Here is a 20,956-nt window from a genome sequence, read left to right on the forward strand (position 1 = left end):
AGTACAGATATTTTATGGGTTCCACTGAAATAAAGGTAACTGATTATGAGAAAGATCTGTTTGTGTATATTGATGCTTCCATGTCCCACTCTTGCCAGTATGGGGAAGCAATTAAAAAGGCCAATCTCTAGGTTTGGTCACCTTACCTTAAAAGGACAGTGCTGCTTTAGAAAGGGTTCAGTGTAGGGCTACAAGAATGATTCCTGGACTTAGAGGAATGTTTTACACAGTTAGAGTATGGAGTAGTTTTTCTATTGATATAGTGCAAGCTAAAACCTTAGGTTGCTTTAAATCAGAGCTAGATAGGATTTTAATAACTCTGAGCTATTCATTGAGTTCTCCTCAAACAAGCTTGATGGGCCGAATGGCCTCCTCTTATTTGTAAAATAAGTTTAATTTTAGTTTTATTATGTTCATATGCAGAGTGGCCTAAAGATCTTTGGATATTTGTAATGCTATGGTGAGACTGACTTACTCCAGAGAGCCAGTTTCTGCCTTGCTGTGATTGTACACACAATCAGATAATGTTGCGTCAAATGAGTTAATATGAGTTAATATGTTGGATACGTTTCTAGCAAGATATCCAAGTTTAGTATAACAGAGCCAACAGACAGTCTTAGTCTTATCAAAATCTCTCTCTCTCTGCTGCTCATGTAATTTTTGGGTATACTAAAATGCTCCCAAACTGCCGATTGTGACTGACTGTAACCAGCTTTAGCCGTAACTGACTCACAGGAACAATTAGTATAATGTTTTCTATGTTGAACATCTATTTGTGAATTTAGGTTCTGCCAGTGTCAAAAATGTATTCATCTATTTCAGTGTTCTTCCATCCGAAAATGATGTAACTCAATGGCACACGATGCCTTTGTGTTCTGTTACAGCCCTACCCCCAACTAACTAGTTAGTGCAGGGGTAGGGAACCTGATCCATGGAGAGCCGGTGCGGGTTTTTGCGATGGCCTCTCAATCAGCCAATAACAGTAGATTCCAAGGACTGGAGTTGAGAATCGCTGCTTTATTATTGGCTGACTGAGAGGTCATCCCAAAAACCGGCAACCACACCGGCTCTCCATGGATCAGGTTCCCTACCCCTGAGTTAGTGAATTAGCATAAAAATCAGCAAAAAATTCTAGTTGTAATCTGGCTGTTTTTGTAATGATATGTCAAGAATGGCATCTTATGGACAAGGTGTATGAGGTGAGGGAAAAGAGAAATAATAATAAAGATGGCGGAATGCAACACGATAATGCTTGAAGTGCTGTGTGTCTGAAAACATAGTAATACAGTTTTGATATCTTGGAACTAAATTTGAACTCATTTGATTGAAGGATCCAGTGGATAATAAAGATCAAAGCAGATGAATAATACAGACATTCCTCACTTAACAACCGAGTTCCATTCCTAGATTGTTAAGCGAATTGGTCGATAAGTGAGGAGCCGCCCCATACCGATATTTCAGACATACTGTAGGCTACTGGTAGTGGGTTTGCGTCAGCCATCTTTAGATATGTTTTAATGGCACCATTGCATCATTTATAACATTTTTAGTATATTTAGAAACAGGGAAGCACATAGCTGCTACGCAGGTATGCAGTTCATCAGCTCAGTAGATGCATTTCATTTAACTATGTAACTATCTCCAGAGAGGTTTTTGTATGTCATTGTTCAGAGAATTTTCAGGAGTAGTGTTTTGTGCAAAGTTCACATTTATAAATGTTTTTTACATATAGTGAAGATTTAAACCAGATAACAGCAAAATTGGGCTTATATGTAAAAAAACTAAGCCTTGGTGGGGTTTTTAATATTGCCCTTTTGTTGAGTTTGACAAACCTGATGTTAACTGTCTGTAAAGGGTTTGTTTGCCAAAATCTTGAGCATAGCCAAATCTTGAATGTAAGTTTTTATAAGCAGTCCGTGCTGGTGCAAGATAGATTGGCAGAGATGGCATGTGGGGGCTGTGCCACTCAATCAAGAATCAAGATTACAGCCATGTTCCAAGGAGGGAGGGGGATCCTGGTCAATAACACAGAAACACGGTAATTCTTTAGTAAGATTGCAGTTGATTTTATTGTAGTAAAGATGCATGTATCTCAGAAATGCAAGGTAGATAAGCTGAGTGCATGGGCGTGGTTAGGCCTATTTTAGGGGGCAGAAAAGGGACAGCTAAAGCAGCTATTGCATCTTCATGCATCTCTTCCTCCTTTAAGGCTCAGCAGGAGCATGAGGAGTATCTCCACCTGAGGAGCCCAGCGTCTTATTATCACTCCTGTGGGATAACAGAAACGGCAGGGGATCCTCGATGGCCTGCCCCCTTCTGAGGCGCTCCAGGAGAACGGGCGTGACGTTGAAGGCATTCCGGGAGGTGTAAAGGTCGGCAAGTCTAGAGTTCATAGGAGAAGGGTCGTAGTTGCCGCAACGCTTTCCTGTGAGCCCAGGAGCACACTCCACCTTGTAGGAGTAGTAGAGGTTGCCATGGTTCAGTGGACAGATTTTATCATGGAAGCCTCTAACGGGATTGATCGTGCACTCTCCCAGCTTGTCGTTCCACCATTTGTACCACATCTTGTCTTCATCCCACACTTGCAGTTTCATCTTTGTGTCCTGTGAGAGCCGAATGGTACCAAATGAAAACTCGCTGTTCCAAGTCGGGTTATCGTTGTTGTGGATCACCCTGGTCTGGGTATTTTTGTCAGCTAGAGCAATATAGACAAAGCCATCGGTCTTAGAAAAGTAGTCTCCCCACAAGCCCTGGGCCCACTTCACCGTGACCGTCACTTGGGCCTGGCCCAGCATAGTTGGGCAGCAGTTGCAGTTGGTTTGTTTACTGGCCACACAGACGCAGTGACAGGGGTCAAGTTTGCTGGGTATCGAACCTCCCGAACACTTCTTGGAGCAGTGCTTGTATAGGGCCTTCTCCAGGATGTAGTCCTCCACCGCCTTCTTCAGTGCCGCCTTTTTAGTCTTTGGCTTCTGCACCAGAAAATGCAGGGGGTGGAGTGAGTAGGTGACGATTCCTGGCATGGTCTTCAGGCTGTCCAGCCACTTCTGCATGGCTTCAGGCTTGTCTGAAAACAGCACGTCAGAAACCGTGTGCTGACCTCCCTTTACCTCGGTGATCCTCTCTGTGAACTGGCTGTGGAAGCTGGGGATGTTGCGTTGTTTCTTCTTACGCTCGCAGAAGTCAGCCTTAGCTTTGACAGAAACAGACTTTATGGACAGGGAGGCCTCCACCTCCAGGCAGTCTTTCACCTCAGTGTCAGTGTAGCCATTTAGCGCTGCCTGGCAGTACCGGACTGCGGTGGTGCTGCTCACACGGCCACCTAGCTGCACCTTCCTGATGAAGTGAGTCCCGTAGATGTCCAGTAGGCGGCGGTAGTCTCTCTTGGTGACACTGTTATACAGAGGGGGGAGGCGCTCAAGGCTGCTTACAAACTCCCTATGGAGGGGTGGGCTGTCCACCACTCGGTACCTGGGTGGGAGGAAAAACAAAACCTCCTGGTGTGATATGAATTTTAGGTCTCATATCAGTCAGTATTGATATTTATCACGATATAACCCAAGTCATTGTTTCTTTACTTCAATGCTCCATTTTCGCTTAAAATTCCCTTAGAATTGCCCTTAAACAGATTCCTACCATGAAAGAGGTGACAAACTGAAAAGCAAAACCTAATTTTACTAAATAGGCTAAAATAAATGTATCTTTTTTGTGGGGTGTAACACTAGAAAATGTGGACAGTACAGTTTGTTGATGGGTTTTTTTCTCTGACTGCCAAGGAAGAGGTCAGAAGTGGCTGCTACAGGTGTCACCGGTCCTGCATTCAAAAATAAATTACTGTGGGACAGAATTTGTCCCGTATTTTTCAGATTGAAAGCGGAAACTAATAGCTGGTGTTTATGACTATAAGCAGTTGCATTTAATTTTTTTTAAATTGTGGTTAATTTCATCCTGTAAATCCTGTTCATCTGGCATATTCATACCCATCTGGGCAGTGGTGGTCAAATGGTTAAGGAAGTGCCCTTGTAATTGAATGATTGCTGGTTTGAATCCCTAACCAGCAAGTATCCCTGAGGTACCCTGAGCAAGGTATCACCCCCCCCCCCCCCCCCAAAGCACTGCCCCCTAGGCGCTGAATTAGCTGTCACATATGGGTTAAATGCAGAGGATACATTGTGTTGTGGTGCGTCAACACTGATCTCTAAATATATTTTTCTGTGGTTGTGAGCCACAATGAATGTTTTTAAATAAATCATTTTCTGACACACTGTTAAAAAAAATGATTAAACCTTATCAGAATTTTAAGTTTGTGATTCATTTCTTGCCCTCTGCATCTTTCCATCTTATTACCCTCTTGAGCACTAACTCCCCCCCCCCTCACCTGTAGTAGCTGCAGTGGAACTCCTGTTTAATGAAGCTGTACTTGTCCTTCTTGGACTTCTCCATAGCTTTACTGGCCTGTTTTGAGTAGGTACCTCCTACCATGAGAGAACCTGATTGAGGAATGGCGAGTCCCACTTTCCAGCTCGCGTCCACCCCACTCTGGCCGCTTTCAACAAACTGCTCGCTGGATTCATAGACGCTGCTGGCCACCTTCTTCTTGCAGTCAAACTCAGCTCGCCAATCCACTAGTGCCAACGGCAGCTTCTGCTTCTCATTGTTCAGGTACGGGTTGGTGCACAGCGTGCAGGAGTCATCTGGCTTCCTCTGCCACTGCTCCACATCAATGACGTAGGCACCCTTACGCTCCATCGTGACCACATCAAAGCCCTCACCTGCCAGGTTTGACCCTGTTACCATCTTGGCTTTCTGGCACTGGCGGGGGTTTCTCTCTGTAGTGCAGAGTGGAAGACCAGGGGGCAGCGAGCACCCCCACAGCCAGAGGACAAACAGCCACCACATGACTGAAAAGAGAGAAGGGGATTTCCATAAGGCAGAGCAAAGGCAACATATCAAATGTTGAAACTGAGAAGTTTTACTGTTATGTAACAGATATTTGCTCAATTTGAATTTGATTCCAGCAACATGTTTCAAAAAAGTTTGGGCACAGGCAATAAAAGACTGGACGTAGGTTAATTAGCAAGAGGTCAGTAATATGATTGGGTATAACAGTGAATGGACACAGTGCAATTATTAATAAATACAGATGCTCCTCTGCGTACGAACGTTCAACTTATGAACTTTCAGACATACGAACGAAGAGGACTGTAAGTCCAAATTGTGTTTATTGGGCTCCCGTTTCCTGTCCACAACATCAAATTGTGTTCTGCGCACAAATTCCGCCTAGTGCAAATTCTGGTCGCTACTCCCACTGCACAGCGGCGTAGTGTAGTGTGTGTACTCCCAGCATCCCAGTTCTGTGTACTGTACTTGCGTACAATCATGGTTGGTGAAAAGCGTAAGGCTGGTGATGATAGCGGTAGCTGTAGCGATGGTAAAAAAAAAACGGCAAACCATCTCGATGGAAACGAAGGTGGCGATAAGAAAAAGACTCGACGATGAAGAAAAAACTGTGAACGTAGCAACGCTCTTACAACATGAATCGTTCTACAATCGGAACGATCTACAAAAACGAAGAAGACAATTATGGAACATGACAAGTGCCGGGCCTATGCAATCGACCATAATTAGCAAGAAAAGGGGGAAGCTAATTGAGGAGATAGAAAAACGTCTCGCGATGTGGCTGGAACACCAGAGACAAAGGAGGGTTCCGCTTAGCCTCATGTTAATTCAGGAAAAGGCTACGTCCATCTTCAAGGACTTGAAGGCTAAGGCTGGAGAAAGTGCTGCAGATTAAACTTTTACTGCAAATCACGGGTGGTTTCATCGCTTTAAGAAACGTGCAAACCTGCATAATGTTGCATTTAGCGGTGACACTGCAAGCGCAGAACAAAGAGGCAGCCGTCACGCTAAAGGAATTAATTGAACTAATAGGTTATCTCCCTCAGCAAATTTTCAATGTCGACGAAACTGGCCTTTTCTGGAAAAAATGCCAGAAAAAAAACCTATATAAGATGAGAAGAGAAGATGATGTCAGGATCTAAGGCGGCGAAGGATAGGCTAGCATTGATAGTGGGTGGCAACGCTTCAAGCTCATGACGCTGTTAGTGTACCGAATAGCGAATCCACGGCCACTCAGGAATATCGCCAAGAGCTCGCTACCTGCAATACAGTATGGATTTCCAATCGCAAGGCCTGGGAGACACTGGCAATTTTCAAGGACTGGTTTTTCCACCATTTTATCCCCGAAGTGACGTTGTTTACTGCACCCCTCTGATAAATCCTGAGTTTTACCCCTAGCTGTGGACTCCCATGCCTATTTCCCTGCCCTGCACCGCTGATACATCCATCCATCCATCCATCCATCCATTTTCCAAACCGCTTATCCTACTGGGTCGCTGGGGGTCCGGAGCCTATCCCGGAAGCAATGGGCACGAGGCAGGGAAGAACCCAGGATGGGGGACCAGCCCGCAGCCCATCGCAGGGCACACTCACATACCATTCATCGCTGATACATGATAGAGTTAAACATGCCCCAGTCACAACTTTTTTGATATATGTTGCTGGCATCAAATTCAGATTGAGCGTATTTGACATAAAAAATAGCATTCCTCAATTTCAACATCTGATTTGTGTTTGGTTTATTTTCAATTAAATATGGGTTTACCGGTATATGATTTTTAAAGCAATTTTTTTATTTACATTTTACATAGTGTCCCAACTTTTTTGGGAAATGGGGTTCTACTTAAACATAAAATAGAGAAAATGTCAGGTAAGACAACTGAGGTTATGTAAAGATAAAGCATAAATGGTGATGAGCGCAGATTAATTTGCTGTGAATGGGAAAAATTAAAAATTTACCTGAACCTATAAGAAAATAATTTTCATAGCTGCCCGTCCCTCGAGTGGTTTAGCTAATCTTGCTTAGAAACAGGATGTCAACAATATCAAGATAATCTCAAAAAGGTATCCTACCTGACATTCAGAAGAGAGCCAGTTAAAAGTTCTGATGGTCAGAGCTGCAACAGCGAACAAGCTACAGATGAAGGCAGATGAAGAGAAACTCCTTATATATACCACTGGCAGAGGATATCAGTAGAAGAAACAAACTGACAAATTGAGATAAGCCACATCATAAAAACAGCAGTAGCAGGAAGCTGATGGAGCCATAGGGCAGAAGTGAGACCAGAATGAACTGCATTTTTCCAAATTTGATTTACAAGGAGCTGTTCACCTTCCTGTAGTCCAGGGGGGCCTATGACCTGTATCAGTGTGGGTTCAAACAATACCCTGGTACAATACCCTGGTACAATACCCTGGTACAATACCCTGGCACTTTCACATCCCTTTCCAAGGTACCAGACACCCGCCTACATCCTGCTGTTGGGCTTCTGTCTTTTAAAATCACAAAGACATGCAGCCTTAAGCCTGGATGTTATTGAGGAAGATACAACATAACCTCTTATTGCTACAACCTACCAGAATCTCTTTGAGTCTAGATATTCCTTGATTCATGGATAGTGACGTATTTTAGGGACTTACCCTTGATTAGTTCATTAACTAGACACCAGTTATATCTAAGAAGATTCATAAACAAGATACAAGTTGGACCTAAGAGGCAAAAAGGCAGCAGCACCTTCTCAAACAGAAGTCCTCTGATACAGAATAACAGAGACAAGGAGAGTCATACCACTATAGCATTTTGGCCGACTGAATACCAGACATGCTGCCAGACTTTGAACTATCTGTAGCAGTTTGACAGCACAAGCTGATATCCCAGTCAGTAAGGAGTTACAACAGTCTAGTCATAAGATGACTGAACTAGAACCTGAACTGCATAATCTGATGAATAAGGCCTGATCTTCCTGATGCTATATAGAGTGAATCTACCTGCTGACGTCTGTGATTCAAACTGACTTTTATATGAGGCCTGCTGCAAAAACCGTTTCTGCATGTCCTGTAGCTAAAGGTGCTGAGGTTGCATCCTGGCCACAGAGCAGTTTGTGAGTGAAGCCGTCAGTCTTTCTTGAGTGTCCCTCACAGATCACAATATTCTCTGCCTCAGATTTAAATGCTAATTTTGACGTTCAACATTCTTGATCAATAGTAAGTCTTGTAAATTTTCAAAGAGTAAAGCGCTGAAAATTTGCAAGCTAAAAGCTGATTAGAGTGATTAGATAGATGGGTTCCAATGTGTGACTAATAACTTTCCAAAAAAGTTCACGTGTGAATTCCTTTGGATGTGTGAGTTCTGAGAAGCACTTGCAGACGTCTTTGCAACAAGCTTGACCATGTCTCAGCTAAGGTGTGGGTGGTGGGGGCCTCTTATCTTCATCATTTGCACCTCTCCTCTTGCATGGCTTCCACAACGATACACCAGGCGTCACCGTGCCATTCAACACACAACACAACTGAGCATTTTATCGATATGCAATTTTGATTGATGGATCCTTGGAATGCATCTGACATACACCAAATATAATTATAAGTTCATAGTCACATTACAAGTAAACACAACAATAACAGCTTACCCGTCTCCTCCAAAGCGGTCGCGAAGTTCAATTCTCCAGTCCCCTGGGTGGACAGTCTATTTCCAAACATAGAGTCCATGATATTTGGTTTTCTTTTTGGGCAGCCAGCGCCGCTTTTATTTAGCTCTGCTTTTGACTTTCTGGGATCATTTTCATTTTTTTTAATCTTCTTCACAACTTGCTCCATTATTCAAACACCCCCTGCCTTCTCCGATTCACTCCACATTGCTTTGTAAACTTTTGTTTTCTGCTCTAACGACTCTAATCCTGCCTTCTGACAGAACGCGGTCCTAACTCTAACCCGGCAGTCTTTTGGGGTCGCAAAAATTAGCTCCAGCCTAGATATATTGACACTGCACTGCTATGACACTATCCATCCATCCATCCATCCATTTTCCAAACCGCTTATCCTACTGGGTCGCGGGAGGTCCGGAGCCTATCCCGGAAGCAATGGGCACGAGGCAGGGAACAACCCAGGATGGGGGGCCAGCCCATCGCAATGGGCACGAGGCAGGGAACAACCCAGGATGGGGGGCCAGCCCATCGCAGGGCACACTCACACACCATTCACTCACACATGCACACCTACGGGCAATTTAGCAAGTCCAATTAGCCTCAGCATGTTTTTGGACTGTGGGGGGAAACCGGAGTACCCGGAGGAAACCCCACGACGACATGGGGAGAACATGCAAACTCTGCACACATGTAACCCAGACGGAGACTTGAACCTGGGCCCCAGAGGTGTGAGGCAACAATGCTAACCACTGCACCACCATGCCGCCCCGCTGTTACACTATATTGCCAAAAGTATTGGGACACCTCTCCAAAAGATTGAATTGAGGAAAGAATGGGTCATTCTTAGGAGCTCCGTGAACTCAAGCGTGGTACCATGATAGGATGCCACCTGTGCAATAAGTCCTCGCTACTAAATATTCCGCAGTCAACTTGTTCCCTTGTTAGTGGAATTATAACAAAGTGGAAGTAAATGGGAACCACAACAGCTCAGGAATGAGTGGTAGGCCACATAAAATCACAGAGCAGGGACAACATATGCTGAGGCACATAGTGTGCAGAACTCACTAACTGTCTGCAGAGTCATTAGCACCAGACCTTCAAACTTTCTGTGGCCTTCAGACATGTAGTGAAGAATCACGCTTCTCTGTCCAATGGACGAGTCTGGGTTTGGCAGTTGCCAGGAGAAAGGTACCTGCCTGACTGCATTGTGCCAAGTGTAAAGTTTGGTGGAGGGGAGATTATGGTGTGGGGTTGTTTTTCAGGGGTTGGGCTTCACCCCATAGTTCCAGTGAAAGGAACTCTTAATGCTGAAGCGTTCTAAGCCATTTTGGACAACTTCATGCTCCCAACTTTGAGGGAACAGTTTGGGGATGGCCCCTTCCTGTTCTAACATGACTGCACACCAATGCACAAAGCAAGCTCTGACCTCAACCCGATAGAAGACCTTTGGCATGAATTAGAGCAGAGACTGCAAACCAGGCCTTTGCGTATATCAGTGCCTGACCTCACAAATGCTCGCCTGGGAGAATGGTCAAAAATTCACATAAACACACTCCTAAACCTTGTGGACAGCCTTCTCAGAAGAGTTGAAGCTGTTATAGCTGCAAAGGGTGGGGCAGCTAAATATTAAGGCCTATGTATTGAGAATGGGATGCCATTAAAGTTCGTGTGTGTGTAAAGGCAGGTGTCCCAATACTTTTGGAAATATAATGTATGTTTGGTGTGAATGCAATGACCAGGCAGGAATTTATGCATGGAAAAGGCACTGACCCTGGTGTAAAAGGGGTAAATTACTGCCCTGGTTTAGATACTCCTGGTGTAATCTGTCTGTAGGAGCTTTGCTTGCACGTCTGAGTAAGACTACATCCACCCAAATATGTTTTCATTTAGAAATGCAAGTTTACTGCCTACTGTATTTAGCCTTCGCGGAGAAAATTTTCAATTCTGTCCAACAACCAAAGCTTACTGTTAATGCATCAGTGCGAACACTCATAAACAAAAGATTTTTGTTACATCTACAACAGTGAGCTCCGATTGGTTTGTACTTAGCTTGTGACCCTTTCCTGATTGGCTCTCTTCATTTTAATGTCTCTTTTCCAGATTGGCTATTCTTTACAGGAACGAAGAATGTTTTTCCTTAGTTTTAAAATGGAGGGCAGGATGTACAGGGCTTTTGCTACTGTACCTGGCAGATGTCCTTGTGCTCAATTGTATGCAGCTAAATTGTGTTTTGTGTATATGTATGCTGTTTACAAGCAAATAAAACTAAGAATTTACAGATCACTGCTTATTGCAGATAATTTTGAGTAAGACAACAGTGCAGTGAAACTGAGGGGAAGAAAATGAGACATTTAATGACTAAATATCTGGATCCATGATGTAGGTTATTGATAACTGTGTTGCTGCTGTGATTTTGATAACCTAAATGGGTAACTTTTAAGTATAACTTTGTGTTTGTGACACAAACACATGGTTAAGTGTGAAAGTAATCAACAGTCAAAAACTTTATTATAAATCAAAGTCAAAATACATAATACAAAATATATACTTCGCCACTTCTAGAATTATAAAAAATTTTGTTTGGGCAAAAAAAGAGGCAAATGACACATGCTTGAGCTACAACAAACAAATAAAATATAAAGTTGGTATGTGCGCATGCCCAGTGTAGGCTAATAAGCATCATAATCTGTGTCATTTACCATTAACAACAGTGCAGTTTGGACGCAAAAGATTTTTTCGACAGTGGATAGTGGAAATGTGGATCTTTTCTTCAGAAAGCCCCATAAATTTTTTTGACACATTAGTGTGCATGTAGACTGAGTAGCCAAATCTTGAGTTTACGTTTTTACAAGCAGTCCGTGCTGGTACAAGATGGAGTGGCACAGATATTATGTTGGGGGCTGTGCCACTCAATCAAGAATCAAGAGTAAAGCCATTCTCCAAGGAGGGAGATGGATGTTGGTCATTAAAACAGCAACACAGCAATTCTTTAGAAAACTTGCAGTTGATTTTATTGCAATAGAAATGCATGTTTCTCAGGAATACAAACTTGATAAGCTGAGTGGATTGGCTGCATGGACAGCGGCAGAAAAGGGACAGCTAAAGCAGCTACTGCATCTTCATGGCAGCATGCATCTCTTCCTCCTTTAGGGCTCAACAGGAGCATGAGGAGTATCTCCACCTGAGGAGCCCAGCGTCTTATTATCACTCCTGTGGGATAACAGAAACGGCAGGGGATCCTCGATGGCCTGCCCCCTTCTGAGGCGCTCCAGGAGAACGGGCGTGACGTTGAAGGCATTCCGGGAGGTGTAAAGGTCGGCAAGTCTAGAGTTCATAGGAGAAGGGGCGTAGTCGCTGCAACGCTCTCCCGTGAGCCCAGGAGCACACTCCACTTTGTAGGAGTAGTAGAGGTTGCCATGGTTCAGTGGACAGATTTCATCATGGAAGCCTCTAACGGGATTGATCGTGCACTCTCCCAGCTTGTCGTTCCACCATTTGTACCACATCTTGTCTTCATCCCACACTTCCAGCCTCATCTTTGTGTCCTGTGAGAGCCGAATGGTACCAAATGAAAACTCGCTGTTCCAAGTCGGGTTATCGTTGTTGTGGATCACCCCGGTCTGGGTATTTTTGTCAGCTAGAGCAATATAGACAAAGCCATCGGTCTTATCAAGGTAGTCTCCCCACAAGCCCTGGGCCCACTTCACCGTAACCGTCACTTGGGCCTGGCCCGGCATAGTTGGGCAGCAGTTGCAGTTAGTTTGTCCACTGGCCACACAGACGCAGTGACAGGGGTCATGTTTGCTGGGTGCCGAACCTCCCGAGCACTTCTTGGAGCAGTGCTTGTATAGGGCCTTCTCCAGGATGTAGTCCTCCACCGCCTTCTTCAGTGCCGCCTTTTTAGTCTTTGGCTTCTGCACCAGAAAATGCAGGGGGTGGAGTGAGTAGGTGATGATTCCTGGCATGGTCTTCAGGCTGTCCAGCCACTTCTGCATGGCTTCGGGCTTGTCTGAAAACAGCACGTCAGAAACCGTGTGCTGGCCGCCCTCTACCTCGATGATCCTTTCTGTGAACTGGCTGTGGAAGTTATCCTTGATATTGTGGCTGGTCTTGGCATGCTTGCAGTGGCGAGCCTCGGCTTTAACAGAAACAGCCTTTATGCGTGCAGAGGCCTCCACCTCCAGGCAGTCTTTCACCTCAGTCTCAGTGTAGCCATTTAGCGCTGCCTGGCAGTACCGGAATGCGGTGGTGCTGCTCACACGGCCACCTAGCTGCACCTTCCTGATGAAGTGAGTGCCATAGATGTCCAATAGGTGGCGGTAGTCTTCCTTGGTGATATTGTTATACAGAGGGGGGAGGAGCTTAAAGCTGCGCGCAAACTCCCTATGGAGGGGTGGGCTGTCCACCACTCGGTACCTGGGTGGGAAGAAAAAAAAAACACCCCCAAGTGTGATGTGAATTTTAGCTCTGCTTAAATAAAGCTTGTGAAACACCCCCAGATAGGGCTAGCTGATATTGCTAAATATTTTATCATGATATATATATCAGTCAGTATTGATATTTATCACGATATAACTGAAGTCATTATTTCTTTACTTCAGAGCTCCATTTTTATTTAAAATTCCCTTAGAATTGCCCTTAAACAGATTCAGAACATGAAAAAGGAGACAAACTGAAAAGTGAAATCTAATTTTACTAAATTGGCTAAATCATAGAAAAATAAACATTTTTTTCGTGGGGCATAACACTGGAGAATGTGGAGAGTACAGTTGTGTGGACCTGCATGGGAAGACAAACGAAACAGCCAGACATTATTTTGATGTGCATTTTAGCTCTACTTAAAAAACAAATCTAAAACACGTCAGGCAATCTGATTTTCAAACCTCGCAAAGATTCAGCTTTTTTGTGGTTAAATTCATCCCTCGTACATCCCATTCATCCAACATATTTGCATGGCTGTGAGCCACAAAATACACTATATGGACAAGAGTATTGGGACACACCTCTTAAAAGTGCACATGACACGATAGGAGGGCAGACACACATTATATACATGAGTTGGGTGAAAGAAATGAAGTATGTGGACTATATGTACATAGCAATATTGAATAGAAACTTCTTGAACATAATATACAGTATGCAAAATTATTTAGCAGCAGGTAATGTAGCAGTGGATAACAGAAAGTACAAATATGCCAGTAAAAGAAAAGTAGAATAATGTGGCTGGTGAAGTGTTTTCTCAGCCAGTTGTAAAATTTAACTCAGGATGCGTTCTGGAGTCTTGCAGCTTGTGGGACGAAGCTATTACTAGTCTAGCTGAACTTGTCCGGATGCTGCGGTACATCCTGCCAGAGAGTCCATGCAGTGGACGAGAGGGATCTTTCACAATGCTGAAGGCCTTGCAGATGCATTGCTTGTGAAAGATGTCCTGGATGGAGGAGGCTTGCATTCAGGGGCGTTAAAGTTCCCAAAACAAGTAATGATACAGCTGGTCAGGACACTCTCAGTTGTTCCCCTGTAGAATGTGGTGAGGATGGGGGCTGGTTGGCTTGCCTTCTTCAGCCGCCGTACGAAATGCAGTGACTTTTATATTGATTGTTAATGTTTTTTTAGTTGGGTAGGTAGATAAGTTTAAGTAGACAATCGTTTGTGGGCACTGTATGCCCAGAAAGATCACAAATGCTACCAGAAAAGGCAGATATGCAAATTTTCCTCAACAAGCTGTTAAATTGCCTTTATTGTTAACAAATCGGTTGACTGTTTGGTTTGAATCATTATGAATAAAGTTTGTTTTATTATTTAAACCTTTGTCCTCATTTTTTAGTTTTTTGGGGGGTTTTTTTACCTTTGTGGAATCAAAATAAGGAATCAATAAGAACCGGAATCGATTAAGCGGAACTGGAAGCGGAATCGAAAAAATTCAGACGATACCCATCCCTACTGCCAGCGCAGCCCATGGACTGTCTGAAAATCTGATGACACGCACTGCCACCATCACCTGGATCATCTGCTCTGCTGCCTGACACTTGGCCGGTTAGGTTGCTAATAGGTGGGTTGGGGATTTCCGGTGTTGATCCAGTGCTGGATGAGCATGGTTAGTCTAAATGTGTTGTCTTGGGCCACAAAGACGTCCATATATCCATCTAGCAGGATCCTCAGCCATTGTCGCTGCTCAGCTGTCAGGCCCATGCTGCTCTGCTGCCTTAATTAGTAAACTGCCTGTGCCGTCACTGGGCAAGAATCTGCTGTCACACTGTCTTCCTTGTGCTGCATCGGTGGGGTTCATTATATGTTGGCGACTGCTTGAACAGTTGGGGGACGTAGTGGGTGCTGTTGCTGCAGTCTGCCAAAATGTCCACCGGCTTCATCTGTAGTTGCTGTGTCTATGCTGAGGTGGAGCATAGCCCTGGTGATGAGACAGCAAGTCGAGCCCGATGACAGGTTGCAGATCTTAGGCAGCCACACTTCCCACTACGTGGTCTTCCCCAATAGCAAGATGTGGAGCCATGTCCTTCCCTTCCTTACTGCTCACACACCGGTGATGCACTCAGTGCAAGGCATCTGTGCCTGTGATCAGAGGGTTGCCGGTTCAAGCACGACTTCAGGAGAATAGTCACATGTCTGTGGGCCCTTGAGCAAGGACCTTAACCCCAAGCTCCTTGGCACTGCTGCAGGTGGCTGCCCTTCACTGCCAGGCTTACTCTGAGCTAATTGCCTCTTAGGAAGAGCAAGATGGGGTAGGTGAAAAGAAAATTTGCCAGCTGGGATCAATAGAGTGTAATTAAAATGATTAAAAATTAAAGTCGAACTTGAGTTGCTTCCCACCCGGTCGGATCATGTCCACCAAGGCTAGACAGTGGGTGCCCTCTACGATGCAGTTCAAGGAAGCCCCCCTCATGGCCTAGGCAGCACACCTGATAAGACAGAAATAATAATAATAATAATAATAATAATGATAGTTAGATACTTTCATTGATCCCTGTGGGGAAGTTCTCCTTTACGCCACCCCCAACTTTGTAGAAGAGAGCAAGCTTGGCACTAAGGGCAGCTACCCACAGCAACACCCAGGGCGCTGGGGGTTGAGGATTTTGCTCAAAGACCTGCAGATATGCTGAGGCCGAGCTAAAACTGGCAACCTTCCGATCACAGGCACAAAGGCTCATTTGTGGGTGAGGACTGCTTCAGGGCTTTCACTGTTGCAGGTGCAGTTTCGCAAGTTTTACTGTTGCGAGTGATGCAGTGTGTCTGGTGGGTGGTGTGGTGTTCCTGGTGGAGACAGGATTGCATCAACCCTCCCTGTTTTCACCAATGCATCAGCACTCTCGTCTTTAGCAAGGAAAATGTATGTCAGTTTTTGTCCTGCCAGCAAATTCCGCACTGTTTTTTGTTGCAGAACTGGGGCTCCCACCACTGTCCAGCACTGGCAGTGCAGTGTGCTACCTCCATTGGATCAGCCCAGGAAGGCACAATGTTCAGTTCCAGATCTGCTGATGCTTCTCCCCTGCACCATATCAAAGTTTGGAACTGCCTAAGTTGCCGGATCAGGTCATCTTCATCAGCGTATTTTTTCAATGACAACTCACCACTAGTCTGACTAGCAGCAGCAAAGACATGGAAGCCAACAATTAACGCAACAGTCACACGCTCATGGTTGCTTGCTAATGAAGATACACAAACATTACATGGTAAACATTAAATGGTTATGACATTTACTGTTACAACATACATACAGAAATACATATTAATTTACATTATTTACAGATAAGTGTGGTGAGGCACTGCATAATCAGTTCTGCTGATCAAACCCCACAGCATCACAGTATACAAACATCTCTGAGCCCTATAATATAGAGCAGGGGTGCCCAACCTTTTTTAACTCAAGATCTATTTTTCTAGTGTCCAGCGTTCCGAGATCTACCAGTTCAAATAGGGAGTCATAGCTATTACTCTTTTACTCTATTATTACTCTAGCTATTGCCTTGCGACATACTTAACAAGCACACAGCAAATCCAGGTAATTCTCCAAATTGAAAAAGTGTAAATAAATGTATTTCTCTGCCTTACTGGGACTGCTGGCGCTGGGGAGCTATCGTTGCAGCCTTACTTTTGGTGTTCGGCTTGGTAAAAATTCACTGCTGTGTTGCTAACTGACTCAGTCCTCACACTTTTCAGCTGCATATGGCTGTTTTAGCAGGGAACTCGGTCTTCTAGCTTTTGTGCATCATTTTGAAATGCCGCTCCAAATGCCGTTTTTCCTCGCCATGTTGTTGTGTCTGGCTAACTGGAGACGTACCCCATCATAAGTCAAAATTTCAGTCCTCACTAAGGTTTCCACTGTCGATTTTAAGAAATTAAGGAGGCCATCCCCCCCACCTCCTCAGGTCCACAATGGTAAATTCTGATATACAGTGGGGCAAAAAAGTATTTGGTCAGCCACCGATTGTGCAAGTTCTCCCACTGAAAATGATGGCAGAGGTCAGTAATTTTCATCATAGGTACACTTCAACTGTGAGAGACAGAATGTGAAAAAAAAATCCATGAATTCACATGGTAGGATTTTTAAAGAATTTATTTGTAAATTAGGGTGGAAAATAAGTATTTGGTCAATTCAAACAAGGAAAATCTCTGGCTCTCACAGACCTGTAACGTCTTCTTTAAGAAGCTTTTCTGTCCTCCACTCGTTACCTGTCTTAATGGCACCTGTTCGAACTCATTATCTGTATAAAAGACACCTGTCCACAGCCTCAAACAGTCAGACTCCAAACTCCACTATGGCCAAGACCAAAGAGCTTTCGAAGGACACCAGGAAAAGAATTGTAGACCTGCACCAGACTGGGAAGAGTGAATCTACAATAGGCAAGCAGCTTTGTGTGAAAAAATCAACTGTGGGAGCAATTATCAGAAAATGGAAGACATACAAGACCACTGATACTCTCCCTCGATCTGGGGCTCCACGCAAGATCTCATCCCGTGGGGTCAAAATGATCATGAGAACGGTGAGCAAAAATCCCAGAACCACACGGGGGGACCTGGTGAATGACCTGCAGAGAGCTGGGACCAAAGTAACAAAGGTCACCATCAGTAACACACTACAACGGCAGGGAATCAAATCCTGCAGTGCCAGACGTGTTCCGCTGCTGAAGCCAGTGCATGTCCAGGCCCGTCTGAAGTTTGCCAGAGAGCACATGGATGATACAGCAGAGGATTGGGAGAATGTCATGTGGTCAGATGAAACCAAAGTAGAACTTTTTGGTCTAAACTCAACTCGTCGTGTTTGGAGGAAGAAGAATACTGAGTTGCATCCCAAGAACACCATACCTACTGTGAAGCATGGGGGGGGAAACATCATGCTTTGGGGCTGTTTTTCTGCTAAGGGGACAGGACGACTGATCCGTGTTAAGGAAAGAATGAATGGGGCCATGTATCGTGAGATCTTGAGCCAAAACCTCCTTCCATCAGTGAGAGCTTTGAAGCTGAAACGTGGCTGGGTCTTCCAACATGACAATGATCCCAAACACACTGCCCGGGCAACAAAGGAGTGGCTCCGTAAGAAGCATTTGAAAGTCCTGGAGTGGCCTAGCCAGTCTCCAGACCTCAACCCCATAGAAAATCTGTGGAGGGAGTTGAAAGTCCGTGTTGCTCGGCGACAGCCCCAAAACATCACTGCTCTCGAGAAGATCTGCATGGAGGAATGGTCCAAAATACCAGCTACTGTGTGTGCAAACCTGGTAAAGACCTATAGTAATCGTTTGACCTCTGTTATTGCCAACAAAGGTTATGTTACAAAGTATTGAGTTGAATTTTTGTTATTGACCAAATACTTATTTTCCACCCTAATTTACAAATAAATTCTTTAAAAATCCTACCATGTGAATTCATGGATTTTTTTTTCACATTCTGTCTCTCACAGTTGAAGTGTACCTATGATGAAAATTACTGACCTCTGCCATCATTTTCAGTGGGAGAACTTGCACAATCGGTGGCTGACCAAATACTTTTTTGCCCCACTGTACATGGGATTAGTCACAATCGACAAGAACAGTATTCACAAATTAAAGTATTTTAACTCTTAGTTTTTTTTTACCATTTCAGAGTATATGTCATGCCCCGCTCGTCCGATCCTCCTGTGTTCCACGCCCCCTCATCCACCCTGTGTGGATTCCCCATGTTCACCAGCTGTTTCCTGTTGCTGACATTAGTTCTATGTATTTAGTCCACGTTTCCCCAATCCGGTCATTAACGCTACATGTGGTTATTTCGTGTACCAGCCCACAATAAAGTCCATATCCACGGCTTCCCTCGTCTGCTTCCAGGTGCAGATCATGACAGTATACCAATTCCTTGCCTACAAAACAACATGGAATATTGGTGAACAAATTACTGTATCTTGCTGGATGGTTTTAACCTATTTATTTAAATTGTTTCAACAAATAAACACTCATGTCGAAACTATCTGTTGAAGTCTCCTTGGTTGATTTTTTCAACAAATAAACACTCGTGTCGAAACTATCTATTAAGGTCTCCTTGGTTGAACTTTACTAATCTCAAGAAGGGCAGATCATTCCAGGGAACTTTGTAAAACGATCCACGGAATATGTTTACATGACAGATGGGTGTGTTTACAAGATGGTGTTTGCAGCCTCAGTTTTTACCCTTTCCTGCACTCCATCATGCAGTTCTAATTCTGACTTGATTGTCGGTCTATCATCGGGAAGATTTTAAGGTGTAGATTTGCATCCAAACATTGTTTTTGTAAAGCACTAATAAGATCCATCAAAGATCAAATAGAGTAAATAGAGGAACAATAATAATTACAGTTGTCCTGCTCACAAGGTTAAGCCAATTATCAACTCATCCTTCTCTTTGAGGTCACTAAACACCATAACTTCAACTTTGGTTGAAGTTTATCAAAGTTTATCAGTTCCAGTTCGTCACCCATGCAATGCCTCTGCAAAGTTTGAAAAAGATCTCAAACAGCTTTAAAGTTATTGTCTTAGCAAGCAAAGCTACTGCAGCAATGGTGGCAGACCAGTCCCAAAACCATATAAATTTCCCATCTGAGCAATGTAGCAAATTTTTCTGTGATACCCTGGTTAAAAACAGAAGTGATTAAACCTTATCAGAATCTCAAGAGTTTGTGATTCATTTCCTGCCCTCTGCATGTTTCCGTCTTATCACCCAATTGAGCACTAACTCCCCCCCCCCCCCCCTCACCTGTAGTAGCTGCAGTGAAACTCCTGTTTAATGAAGCTGTACTTGTCCTTCTTGGACTTCTCCATAGCTTTACTGGCCTGTTTTGAGTGGGTACCTCCTACCATGAGAGATCCTGATAGAGGAATGGCGAGTCCCACTTTCCAGCTCGCGTCCACCCCACTCTGGCCGCTTTCAACAAACTGCTCACTGGATTCATAGACGCTGCTGGCCACTTCCTTCTTGCAGTCAAACTCAGCTCGCCAATCCACTAGTGCCAGCGGCAGCTTCTGCTTCTCATTGTTCAGGTACGCGTTGGTGCACAGCGTGCAGGAGTTGTCTGCCTTCCTCTGCCAGTGATCCATGTCGAGCACGTAGGCACCCTTACGCTCCATGGTAACCACATCAAAGCCCTCACCTGCCAGGTTCGACCCAGGTACCATCTGGGCCTTCTGGCACTGGAGGGGGTTTCTCTCTGTAGTGCAGTGTGGAAAACCAGGGGGCAGCCAGCACCCCCACAGCCAGAGGACAAACAGCCACCACATGACTGAAGAGAGAGAAGGGGACGATGGTCTGTGAAAAGTGTGGGAAAAAACTGTTACAATATGTCATGTGTTGGATATTAAGGATAACTTTTAAACATTATTCTTAGGTTTTTATTATTGCTGTGGACAATTGTTTGTTGGAAGCATTTGTTTTTCGCTTGTAAGATTGCTCTATTGACAAGTTCTGGATTTCAATAGCGGGCAGTTGTCTTGGTAACTGATCAGCATCATAAAATCACTTATTAGGCAGGTGTTACACAAGCACTAAGCCATAGGCCCTGTAAGAGTCTCCATTGGAGAGAAATAATAACTTAAAAATGTAGTTAAAAATGACCCATGAACATTCAGTACACAGATAGATGCTTGTAGTCAACATAATGTGAAAGAAAGAATTTTCTTTGTTTTATAGTACGTTAGTTGTAACCCAAGCAACGGAGTGAGGAAATCAAAATGGACAAGGTTTTGAATCTAAAATCTTTGGAGTGGCTGTTGGTTACAAGGCATGTTCGGCAGGGTCTAAGGAGAACGATGTCGTGTTTTATTGAATCATCGGCCCAGGGCAAAGCTTTGACTCCATGCTTCGACTTAGAAGTCCAATGTGTTGCATCCATTGTGTCTTGTAACAAAGCATTATTCATAACACCACATCATGTAATAACGCAACAAAAAAGTAACAAA

At 44.2% G+C, this 20,956-nt stretch overlaps 1 protein-coding gene across 5 annotated transcripts in view; it reads right to left on the reverse strand.

Moving 5' to 3' along the window:
* Window positions 1-20,956, reverse strand: part of LOC125751030 (perforin-1-like) — a 44,039-nt gene that overhangs the window by 19,329 nt on the left and 3,754 nt on the right. Inside the window, exons 2-4 of one of the 5 annotated variants that reach the window (XM_049029469.1) lie at window positions 19,852-20,306; window positions 4,379-4,472; window positions 2,062-3,471 (exon numbers count right to left, since the gene is read on the reverse strand). In XM_049029469.1, coding sequence (XP_048885426.1) covers window positions 2,205-3,471; window positions 4,379-4,472; window positions 19,852-20,278 — 1,788 coding nt within the window. In that variant the 5' untranslated portion in view covers window positions 20,279-20,306 and the 3' untranslated portion in view covers window positions 2,062-2,204. Of the gene's footprint in view, window positions 1-2,061; window positions 3,472-4,378; window positions 4,902-6,972; window positions 7,061-12,360; window positions 12,960-19,757; window positions 20,307-20,956 lie in introns of those variants that run through there. The other 4 variants (XM_049029467.1, XM_049029462.1, XM_049029464.1 and 1 more) reach the window with 4 other exon arrangements.

The sequence above is a fragment of the Brienomyrus brachyistius genome, chromosome 10, assembly GCF_023856365.1.
Source record: "Brienomyrus brachyistius isolate T26 chromosome 10, BBRACH_0.4, whole genome shotgun sequence".
Taxonomy (NCBI): domain Eukaryota; kingdom Metazoa; phylum Chordata; class Actinopteri; order Osteoglossiformes; family Mormyridae; genus Brienomyrus; species Brienomyrus brachyistius.